The 12617-nt window shown below is 38.2% G+C and overlaps 1 protein-coding gene across 5 annotated transcripts in view; it reads left to right on the top strand.

Annotated features, from left to right (window-relative positions):
• The window catches only part of HCK (HCK proto-oncogene, Src family tyrosine kinase), a 58375-nt gene extending 45998 nt beyond the window's left edge, over positions 1-12377 (top strand). For all 5 annotated transcript variants that reach the window (XM_072631612.1, XM_072631611.1, XM_072631610.1 and 2 more), the window contains 3 exons: positions 1353-1506; positions 4913-5044; positions 9641-12377. In XM_072631612.1, coding sequence (XP_072487713.1) covers positions 1353-1506; positions 4913-5044; positions 9641-9843 — 489 coding nt within the window. In that variant the 3' untranslated portion in view covers positions 9844-12377. The remainder of the gene's footprint in view (positions 1-1352; positions 1507-4912; positions 5045-9640) is intronic.
• The last annotated feature ends 240 nt before the right edge of the window (positions 12378-12617 follow it).

Raw genomic sequence — 12617 nt, 5'->3', positions numbered from 1 at the left:
ATCCCTAGTTCCCTGGGCTCTTCCTCCAGCTTTAATAATACTCTGTGTTCTAAAGTCCCTTTACTCAGACCATTTTTGAAGTTTCACTGTTACTGCATTTGTCCCTAGATCAAAAATGAACTGTTTGTCAGTGTGTCTGCAAAAAAAAAAAAATGTGTTTGGTCAACCAGCTTGTCCAAGTGATTTGAGTTAACACTGACAGAGTCAATTATCCCAAGGATGTTTAGCTTAGAAAAGAACAGATGATGGGGGTAGGGGAGGAATTGATAGGCTACTATTTGTCCTTTGTTCTCGAAGAGAACCATGACATCAGGGAGGTGATGCCATGATGTGCAAGTAAATTAGATGTAAGTGAGGAAGGGCTGTGCAAAGTCACCAGCCTCACTTTCTCCTCCGGAGCCATTTTGGTCCAGAGACCAGATATGGATCAGGACAACTGGAGATGGTCCAGGATGCAGTGGGGGACCATGGTCTTTTCAAGCTAAGGTCTTTTAAGAGGTCTCAGTTTGACTGAGGCAACACCCATTCAATGATTAAAGCTTAACTAAAAATAACTGAAGCAAAGAATGGCCTCTTTAAAAAAAAAAATGAATCTTGGAGGGGAAGACTCTCAGGATTTCTGGCCAAATTTATGTACAGGACTGTCATGGGGAAGAAGGAACATCTTTATTCTATGTGATCTCAGAGGTTCATTCAATTCAATTCAGCAAGCATTTAAATGCACTTACAATCCAGATACTGTTTTAGGTTAAGGATAAGGTAAAAAAAAAGAAAAAAACAACCCTACCCTCAAGGAAAGAGAAACATGTAAGCAGCTAAATACAAAATCTGCACAAAATGAATATCCAATCATTTCAAGGATAGGATGAAGTAAACACAGAATCTCAAACCTGGAAAGGGTTGTGGAGGGGAAAGTCCCACCTTTACCAGAGCAGGGGTCAAGCCTGGTTACAACATTTCTGAAAAGTGGTCAGTCAGCCTCCACTAGAAGACCTCCAGGCATGGGGAAACTTCCACCCTCTAGGGCAGCCTGTGTTCAAAGTTATAAGGAGACAGATTTCAATTCAATGTGGGAAAGAATTTAACTGGAGTTGTCCAAAAGGTGACATGATCATGATCACCTCATGGCTGGATGATCATTTGTCCAAGGTGCAAGACTAACAATTTAGAAGTCCAACAGCTGATCCAAGCCCAAATGGTCTTAGTGGACCCAAGCTTATCTTAGTCCGGGTCCAGAAGGGTTCTGGGAGGGGAGGAAGACAATGGATAACACTTACTTGGTTAGCTCCTCCTCTGCTGCTTCAAATTTGGTTTACGTTTAAGAGTGGTTGTCTCTGTTCTTGGCATTGTAGATTGCTGAGGGAATGGCCTTTATTGAGTTGAGGAACTATATCCACCGAGATTTAAGAGCAGCCAACATCCTCGTCAACTCGGCCCTGGTGTGTAAGATTGCTGACTTTGGCTTGGCTCGGCTCATTGAGGACAACCTATACAATGCTCGAGAAGGTAGGTCCTATCATGGCTTCTTTTCTCTCTCCCTGAATTTCCCCTTAGTTATCCTGCTACAACCTTCTTCATGCCCAGTGTGACATCTCCTTTTTCTCAGGCCTCAACCTTGTGGATCAGCCAGGGACAAAGAGGGTGAGCCTTAGACTTCAGTCCTTGCCCCTCCCTAACGCTAACTACTTGAGCAACTTTAGGCAAGTCGTTTAATGTCTTTGAGACTGTTTCTACATCTGCCAAATGAGGAGGCTAGAAACAGAGTGGCACATTTGAAAGAGCTTTGGATTTGGAGTCAGAGGGGGTCTGCATTTGAATCCCAAATCTTACCATCTGTGTGGCATTGGGCAGACGCTCTCCCTCTCTGTAAAATGGACAGGTGGACAGCCCTTTTTTTAGATATATGAGTTTATAACTCTCTTCTTCAAAAGTGACCTGTCTCCTCAACCTCAGGTTCAAAAATTTGATTATCCTAATGGGAGTTTATACTTGGCTGCCTGGACCATTAGTGACTCATGGGGTAGATTTCAGGCCAGATCTCAGGTGTAGGGAGCAGGATGAGCTATGAATGAGAATGGAGGTCGAACTGCTTTGAGTGCAGGAGATCTTGGCCAACCCAGGAGGAGCAGATAGGAGAGCACCTAGCCTTACCTTTTAAAGTTGTGGGAATGATTTTTCTCTTAGAAGGGACTGGTTTCACTGAATGTATACTTTGTGAAATGACAGAGAAAAAGACTGAAATTCAAAGACCAGGATGGGGAGGTTTCAGAACAAGATGAAGGAGAAGAGAGAGGAGAAAAAAAGTACAGTGGGAAGAAAAAGGGAAAAAAAGAAAGGGAGGGAGGAAAGGAGAGGAGGGGGTAGAGACAGAAGAGGGAGGGAGAAGATAGAAGAGGGAAGGAAAAGGGGAGAGAGAGGAAAAAGAGAGAGGAGAGGGGAGGAAAGGGAAGGAAAAAGAAAAGAAAAAGAAAAAGAGAGGAGAAAAGGAGAGAAAAAGAGCAGACATGAAAAAAGGAGAAAGAGCAGATAAAAGAAAAAAATAAAAATAATTTACAACCATCTAACTTCAGCACAGAGGTTTGAAAATCAAAAAAGTCAGAGGAAAAAGAACACCCATGAAAAAATAATAAAAGAGAAATTTTCTAGTTGTCTTTATGGTTGCAAGAACCCAGTTTACTAGATCAAACACAAAGCAGACTGCTAGTGAAATGTATATAAAATGAATGACAAAAAAGCACCATCAAAGGCAATGACTGAAATACTAGTTTCTTTGCAGAAGTGGAAAGCAACAGGCCTGGATAAGATTCATAATTATTGACTTCAACATTTCCCGGTGGCTTATCAGTCATAGCAAATCATTTCACTACCTTCCTTTCAGATGAAAGCCTTATCACTTATATAGCTTTCCTAGATATCACATGCCTTTTATCAAAAAATAAGAACACCAATAACCTCTCCAAAAAACATAAGTACAATTTTGTGTTTATGTACTCTATGTTGAGTATCACCACTCCCAAAATATTTATAAACACTTAGAAGAAAACATCAAGTGGTCAAAAAGCCCAGAGTGTATGCCAGAAGTTCCAAGGGTTGAAAGAGCAACTCATCAATCCTCCTAAACTGGGAAAGCTTCAAAGGGAGGACTATTCATTGATTGATTGTGTGCCTGTTGCGTAAGGACCAAGTTAGCTAAGAGTTGAAAGGCTCATCATCAGAAGATTGGACACTAGGGATCTTTTTTTTGGGGGGGAGCTTTAGCTATTCATGAAACCATTTATCAAAGACGAGGAGGGCCTTCAGTGTATGCTAGTGGTGGGAGAACTCACTAATATAATAATAATGACTGAGTAGGAGTGTTGAATAATGAATAAAGAATTGGTCTCAGACTCAAGAAGACCTGAGTTCAAGGCCTGCCTCTGGTATATACTGACTGTGTGACCCTGGGCAAATCACTTAACCTCTTGGAAGGCAAGAGAAACGGCATATTATATGTAATATCTTTATATAACATATTATATACAGTATTATATATAATATATAGTTATATAATGTATTATCATATACATGTAGATGTCTATACATATATACATACAACATAAGTATGCATTGTATAATATAGAAATGTATGCATATATTATATAAGTATTTTATATTTTATTATATAATATACATTATATAGACATAGTATATATGCGTACATATACACATATCTGTTACATGTTATATATATTATATATCATATATAGTGTGTTATTATATGTGTATTATACATGTGCATACATACCATATATACATGGATATATATGCATATTACTTTCCCTTTCTTCTAAGAGGTTAAATAACTTGCCTAGGGTTATTTCATGTGCATATATATATACACACATACTAAGCACTGCTTAGCGTTTTGCAAATATTACTTTTTTGATCCCATTATCATCCACATTTCAAAGTTAAGAAAACAGAGCTTAAATGACTTGCCCAGGGTCACATAGTCAGTACATATCTGAGATTGGATTTGAACTTATGTCTCCCTGTCTTCAGGCCCAACACTATCCACTGAACCACCTAGTTGCCTCTTGCTACTTCTAGCAACTCCTTAAGACAAGGGTTCTTAATCTAGGGTCTGTGAACTTGTTTTAAAAAATATTTTGATAATTGTATTTCAATAATACAAATGGTTTCTCTTGTGATCCTGTGTACTATATTTTATACATTTAAAAACATTCTTCTGAGAAGAGGACTATAAATTTTATCAGACTGCTACAGGAGTCCATGACCCTAAAAAAAAGAAAAAAAGTCTAAGAACTCCTCCTTTACACCTATAAATTACAAACCAGAAATCAATCTGCATTGGCTGGGAGAATCTCCTTATGGAATCCCTTATATCAGTGAAATCACAGGTGTGGTCCAAAAATAATACTAACTTACATTTGTATGATGCTTTCAAGTTTTCAAAATACTTCCTCAGAACTTTGAAGTATTGATCCATGTAAATGTAAGTTTTCCTCTTTATAGTCTTATTTTTACAAAGTGTGTGTGTGTGTGTGTGTGTGTGTGTGTATTTACCTATATTATCTTATTTAATTCTGATAATGCCTCCTGAAGCTAGCTATTACTAAGTGGAAGGACTGAGATCAAACTCAGTGTGGGGAACACCTACATCAAGATTATTGATGTGTTCAAGAAAGCCAACACATACAGTTGGATTTCACTTCCTAACTGCCCTCCAAGACCTCTACCTGAAAGTGCCTGGGTGTATCCAAGGGTAGAATGGACACTGGATCTTCAGGGTGGTGCAACTGCTGGACCAGGGGACAGATGCTGATCATTTGGGGATCTCATTCACACCATAATTGTCCCTCACCCCTGTCCCTGCAGTTAACTCTTCTGACTAAACTCTATCCTCCACCAGGAGCTAAGTTTCCCATCAAGTGGACAGCTCCAGAGGCCATCAACTTCGGCTCCTTTACCATCAAGTCAGATGTGTGGTCCTTCGGCATCCTCTTGATGGAGATAGTCACTTATGGCCGGATTCCCTATCCAGGTAAGGAAGATGATGCCTTCAGGAGCAAAGGAATTATATTTTGGAATGAGGGAAAAGTGAGGAGAGGGTGAAGATTATGAAGCTAGAATAATGAGGGCCTTAAAAGCATATCAGAGAAGCTTGGGCTCAATGAAATGGGATTTAGAGAACAATTAAAAATTGTTGAGCCTTGAAATAATATGTGTATGCAATGCTTTCGGAAGATCCATTTGCCAGGGGTACATTAATATTATGTAATCCTAAATATAAGGTGTATCCCTAACATAAAATCTAAAAATTAAATCTGGAGAACAAATCTAGCCTGTATGCAAAACTGATTACAGTTTTATAATGCTTTACAGTTGCAAACTGCCTTACTCATGATCTCCTTGAAGCTTTTTAATAGTCCTATGAGGCTGGCAATACAGAGTTCTGCTTTTGACGATAATATTGAAAAAATAAAGCTGGAGAATAGGAATTTGCCATTGTATCCCTGACCAGAGAAGACTGTTCTGGTCACTTCAAAACGATTTTTATAAAGAAAATGGTTTATACTACACAGTTGTGAGTCATTATTACATAGAAACTAGAACTAAAAGGAGCTTTAGAGATTATTATCTTCATTTTATTTACCTTTATTTTAATTTTGAGCATTTCTATATATGTTATAGAACAGGAAGGGATTGTACATGAAACTATGAACTTCTAATATGTAGAACCTGCTTTTCTTTTTAAGAATGTAATAAACTTAACATGTAACTTTCAAAGCTGTCCTATTTGTAGTACCTTTTATTATTCTGTTCTCGTCTCATCTTTTTGTGAGCAAAGAATTCTATTGCTATTTGTTCTCCCTCCAAATTAGGAAGGAAGGAAGGAAGGAAGAAAGGAAGAAAGAAAGAAAGAAAGAAAGAAAGAAAGAAAGAAAGAAAGAAAGAAAGAAAGAAAGAAAGAAAGAAAGAAAGAAAGGAAGGAAGGAAGGAAGGAAGGAAGGAAGGAAGGAAGGAAGGAAGGAAGGAAGGAAGAAAGAAAGAAAGAAAAAGATGAGACCCTTGTAACAAAAATGTGGTCAGGCAAAAAGAAATTTCCACTTTGTCCATGTCCAAAAATAGATGGTTCATTCTGAATTTTGAGTCTATTACTTTTCTGTCAAGAGGTGAGTAGCAAACTTCATTGATCCTCTGGGATCATGGTTGTTTATTATATTACTTAAGAGTTCTTATGTCTTTCAAAGTTGTTTGTGGTATCAAAACATTGTTATTATTGTATAAACTGTCCTCATAATCCTTCCTTCTTCATTCTACATCTATTAGTATGAATTTGCATGTTTCTCTGAAACCATCCCCTTTATTATTTCTTTTGGCATAATAATATTCCTTTAAAGTCACATCACAATTTGTCAGATCTTCCTCAATTGATGGCACTCCCAGTTCTTTGTCAATACAAAAAGAGCTGCTGTAAATATTTTTGTACATTTGTGAGCTTTCTCTCTTCCTTTAGTCTCTTTGGAGTATATGATTAATAGTGATATTCCTGGGTCAAAGAGTAGGCACAATTTAGTGACTTTTTGGGCACAGTTCCTTTCTGCTTTTTGGAGTGACTGTACCAATTCACAGATTCATCAAAAGTTCATTAGTATGCTTGTATTACCATAGTACCTCCAACATTTGTTATATTTTGGGGGGGGTCATCATTATCAGTCTGATGGGTATAAGATCAAACCTCTTTAACTTTCATTTCTGTGGTTTTTAAGTGACTTGAAGCATTTTTTATTTGGTTGTTAATACCTTAGATTTATTTCTTTGTAAATTACCTGTTCATATCCTTTGAAAATTTATTTATTGGGAAATGGCTCTTGTTCTTATCAATTTGAACTCATTTCTTATATATCTTTGAGATGAGACCTTTATTAGGGAAACATTCCACAGATATTTTTCCTAATTAACTGTTGCCCTTCTCATTTTAACTTCTTGTTAAACCTATATTTGTTTGTATAAAAGCCTTTTAATTTTATGTAATCAAAATTTTCCATTTAATCTTCTGTGATCCTCTTCATACCTTCTTTGTTCATAAACTCTTCCCCTACTGATAGTTGTAAACAGTAATTTCTTTTTTGCTTCTCTAATATGTTTATGATATGACCTTTTATATCTAAGTCACATATCCAGTTGAAGCTTATCTTGATATATGATGTGTGAATCTGGTCTATATCTAATTTCTACTGGAATACTTTATAGTTTTCCAAGAGTTTTTTTTGCTGAATAATGAGCTCATACTGCAGTAGCTAGAGTCTTTGTGTTTGTTGAACATTATGAATGAATGAAAAACACTATGCTATTATGTTTATTTGTTTCTGAATGCTATATATTTAATTTGTTCCACTGATCAACCTCTCCATTTTTCCACCAGTAACAAATAGTTTTGATTATTATTTATTTTAAGTATATAAAAAGACTGCCCCTTCCTTCCCACTATTTTTGGGGTTATTTCCCTTCAAATTTTTGACCTTTTGTTTCTCCAAATGATATTTTTTCTAGCTCCATAAAGTAATCATTTGGTAATTATGCACCAAATAAGAAAACTAATTCAGAAAGTATTGTCATTTTTAACATATTAATAGCCTACCCATGAGCAATTATTATTTCTCCAGTTATTTGGGTTCAATACCTTCATTCTACAAATGAAGAAAATGAAACCAGATCACAATCAAAAAGAGGCAGAGCCCCAGTTAATTAAAAAAAACAGTAGCAATTTACTAAAAATACTCTTTATGTTAATGGGTGAGTTTTACATAGCACTTTATGATTACCAAATGTTTTACATTCATTATCTCATTTGACCTTCATAGCAGCCCTCCCAGGTGGGGAATCTGAGGCCCAAAGAAAGAAAAGAAAATCAGAGTCAGTCAGCTAGTACCTAGTGGGGCCAGAACTGGAACCCAAGCCTTCTGAATCTAAAACCAAGATGTTTTTTCCACTTGCACTACCATATTCCTCTGCTGGAGGAAAGTATCTGGATAACTAGTGCTTCAGACCTTCCAACTCCCTTTGTCCTGTTCTACTGTTGCCAAGCAGCTAGGTGGCACAGTGGATAACGTGCTGGGCCTGAAGTCTGGAACCTCTGAGTTCAAATCCAGCCTCAGACATATATTAGCTTAGTGACTCTAGGTGATGCTTAACCAGTATTTGCCTCAGTTTCCTCAACTGTAAAATGGTTAGAACTTAGTTCCCAGGATTGTTGTGAGGATCAAATGAGATAATATTTCTAAAGCACTTAGCACAGTAGCTGGCATATAGTAATTGCTTACTTCCTTCCTTCTACATTCTAATTGGTTGGCCTTGATTGCCATGTCCCCTTCTCTGGATCTCTTTTTTCCCCTTCTGTAAAAACACGGATAATGAATTTCACAGGAGGTACTATGAAGATCAGACGAGATAATGTATACATAAAGTGTTTTGGTTTTTTTTAACAATACAGGGCTATATAAAAATCATATATTATTGTAACTAGCATTTTTATTATTAAGCTGCTCTTTTGGCTTACCAATTAGACTCTTTTAGACTTTAATTACTATAAGCAGGGGAACTCAATTGTATGGCAGTGATTGTTTAACATTAAAAAATAAAAAATAAAAAAAAATAAGCAGGGGAAGCTAGGTGGAGTAGTAGACAGAGCACTGACCCTCAAGTCAGGAGGATCTAAATTCAAATTTGGCCTCAGACTTTTACTATTTGTATGACCCTAGGCAAGTAATTTAACCCTGATTGCCTCTAAAAAAAATTAATAATAATTACTATAAGCCAGTTTCCAGGACATGCTTTCCAAAAAAACCAAAAAACAAAAAACCAGTTCACTTCAGCTAAAAAGTAGAAAGCCAAAAGTATAGATGGTCCTGTGAAGTCTAGTTAGAGCAGCCAGGCTACCACTCTTTTCAGTACCACTTGTAGCAAGTGACCATCACCACGAAAAGGATGGAGCATACATATATGTACATATATATTATATGTGTTATGGTAAAGGATATAGACAGATCACTAGGATAATGGAACCCCAGAACTGGAAGAGAGATAATTTTTGTCCAACTTCATGTCCAGTGCATGAATCCCTTCTACACTATCTCAGATAAGTGGTCTTCCAGCCTCTGCTTAAATACCCTCAGTGACTGGCAGCTCAACACCTACCAAGGCAGCCATATTTTTAGGAAGTTTTTAGGAAGTTCTTTTGCATATTAGGTGAAATCTGCGTCTTTATAGCCTCCATACTACAGTCTCATACTCTTCTCTAGGATTGTGTAGTTCAAATTGAATCTCTCTTTTACATAACAGTCCTTCAGATATTTGAGAACATTAAGGATGTCCTCCTAAATCTAAACATCTCTAGGTTAGATAGAGAACAGAGGAAGGCCATACCTCTTGGGGACCTTTTAAGTTTGCAGGTTTATTATAGACTGGAAAAAGTTGAGGGTAAAAATCAGACTACTTCTGGACCATGGATAGCCCCTCTAAAACCCCAGCTTTCTGTCCCTCAAATTCATGACAAGTCAAAAGTGAAATTAGGTGAGAGTATGTGGATAGCTCCTACTTTTCCTTCCCTATCTGACTCTTCTCTCCTGTTTTTCAGGAATGTCTAACCCTGAAGTGATCCGTTCCCTGGATCGTGGATACCGGATGCCTCGTACAGATAACTGCCCTGAAGAGCTATACAACATCATGACTCGCTGCTGGATGAACAAACCTGAAGACCGGCCTACGTTTGAATATCTCCAAAGTGTGCTGGAGGACTTCTACACTGCCACTGAGAGCCAGTACCAAAAGCAGCCATGAGGAGTAGTATCTCAAGCATTGTGACCAACTCTTGGGTCATATCAGTGTATCATCACATTGCTTTCATGCACACTACCTACTGGCCATATTCATCTTCCTAATTCCCATCTCCATTTCAAGATCCATCTCTATGACTGGGAGTGTGGAGATCTGTCTTCTAGTTCTAGTTCTGTCACTGACTTGGTGGGTCATTGGACAAATCACTTGCTCTTTTGGGTCTTCCTCTTTAACGTGAAGGCTTTGGATTCCAGCTCTATGTTCTATGTTCTAAGATTTCTTTCAGTTATAACATTCTATGTTCTATGTTATATATTATTATATATTACATATGTTAATATATAATAATATTATATACATAAATAATATATATTATATAAGGTCCCTTCCAGCTATAACATTTGACAGTCCAAAAGCCCTTTCAGTTATGACATTCTCTGATTCTTGGATTCCTAGGAAGACTGTTGGTCAATTTTGCTATTGGCAATTGGCTGGGAATGGTTATTATTCCAGTTTTAGCCACAGCTCTGAGAGATCTGGGTCAAATGAACAAATACAGGCATTATGAATGACACAGAGTACATGGATAGACACACATTCCTCTTCTTCCAATTGCCAAAAATCCTCTTAATTCCTAGCAGTTCACTAAGCAAGAAATTGGGATGAAGACCTCTCAGAAACCACACCTACTGAGAGAAAGAGGAGTGTATCTTTTTTTTCCTCTAAGAGGTTGGGACAGTGTTAGGAAAGAAATCTGAGAGTTTGTCCCTGCTGTTGCCTCAGGAGAGCTGTGAGTTTATCCTCTCATTAAATTTCTCAAGAGATGAGGCATTTGGCCTCCTACCAGACCAAATTAAGGCATAAGAGATATTGTTTTGGCTTTCTTGTCAGAACTAGTGAGTGGCTGTACCCTCCCCATTTCCTATCCCAAATTAGCCAGTGTGGTTGTCAGAAATGCATCTGTGGTGAAGGGGGTGCTGGAATTGATAGGAACTGATTTTGGAGGAGCTTGGCAAAGGACAGCCCCACTGAAGGTCAAGGGGAACTTAAGAGGGTAGAAGATGGGAACTATGGGGGTTAACCTTTCCCAGATGTTTCTCCAGGTCCCTTGGCAGCCACTACCTGCAGAGAAGAAGATGGAAAATTCACTTCCAAATTGTCTCTTCTGAGAGGACTGAGGAGGAGGCAAGAAAATAATAGAGGAAAATGTAGTTAGCTTGAACCTTCCCTTCCTGTTTTTTCTTCCCAGGAAGAAAGAATACAAAGATAGGCTCCAGGGGTTCCCAGATTAGCCAGACCACACAGGCCATACTTGTATGTGTGGCCACATTCTCAGCCATAGCTTTCCCCCAAGGTTTCACTAAAGTCCTGCCTTGGCTTAACCAGTCTGCACTTCAGAGTTGGGTCTGTGGATATTAATAATAGGAAATTTAATACCAATTGTAATTCACCCTCTTCACTTGTTTGAGGTGGGAATCTTCTCCCTTTCTTTGCTGAGATGGCCACTCATCTAAGGCTAGAGAACTGAATGGGACAAGGCTGGGTCCAGTCTCACAGATGCAGCTATACCCTCATCATCTTGAACCCTGGTTGTCCATCTAGCATATTACTGCCCTAATCATGAGAGACACATGATAAAAGAAAACAGACAGTCCAGTGCAGCCAATACCTGCTATAGGAAAAAAACAGTCAGAATGCACTTCCTGTTCATGGTAAGTCAAGGATGTAACTGCTGTGCACAAAGAGGAGTCACATCTTATCTAGATGTCTCACTACAAAGTCTTAGAAAGTTTTAACAATCCTCTAATTCATTGATTATTCAACAAACAGTTGAGGGCCTACTATGTGCAGAGCACCGTCTGCCTTTGGGGCTTGGTTCATTTAGCCTCTGTTATTAAGTGTGCAGAGCACCATGCCACACATTTATGTGCAAAACATAGTGCCACAAAGTGGAAGAAATATGAAAGTTAGCTAAGACATATTCTCAGTTCTCAAGGAACATACAGTCTTGTAGGTATATAGGACACAAACCCAGATGCTTTTAATATTTAATGTTACATGAAAATGGTTTGGAGAGGTTTTAAAAAAAAGTGCTGTTGACCAAGGGGATGAGGGAAGACTTCCTAGAGATGACACTACTTGAACTAGGTTTTAAAGGATTCAAAAAGCCAAGAACATTACAGGTACACAGGACAGCCCAAGCATGGATGTGGCAAAGACCCTGCCTTCAAGGAGTCTACAATCTAACTGGTGGAAAACAGGGACAAAAATAACTATGGTAATAGGAAGGATGAGATAATTGCAATGGAGAGATACAAGCAAGTGTCATGGAGTTATGAGTTGATGACTTTATTTAAAATGAAAAGTTTTGACTTACCTTTGACTCTCACTGTGATTTTAAAAAATAGATTTGTCTCGCCCTTTCTCTATCAAGCCCCTTCTACCTGTTGTGTAACCTTCTCCAGGGCACTGATATACCACAGTAGGCCCTGCCTTGTCATCTGTTTTGACTATCAATAAAGAGGTGTTAGATTTGCTTTCTGTAGTCTGCTCTTGCCTTTTGTGATAAAGTACTAGGCTCCTTTCTCCCCTATAGCACTCTATGGTCAGTTAGACCTGCCCCCTCTCCCTTCTCCAAAATTGCTGTAGGATTAATGGCTTCACTGGACTGGAGATGCCCTAATAGAGCTGATCCCCTTTGGCCGTTGTGTCTTCTTTTTTCAGGGTTGAGAACCTTGAGGTCCTAAAGCCCTGAATAAATCAGAAGACTCAAGGTA

Source organism: Notamacropus eugenii, chromosome 1 (genome assembly GCF_028372415.1).
Source record: "Notamacropus eugenii isolate mMacEug1 chromosome 1, mMacEug1.pri_v2, whole genome shotgun sequence".
Classification (NCBI taxonomy): domain Eukaryota; kingdom Metazoa; phylum Chordata; class Mammalia; order Diprotodontia; family Macropodidae; genus Notamacropus; species Notamacropus eugenii.
This window is presented reverse-complemented; position numbering and strand designations above follow the sequence as displayed.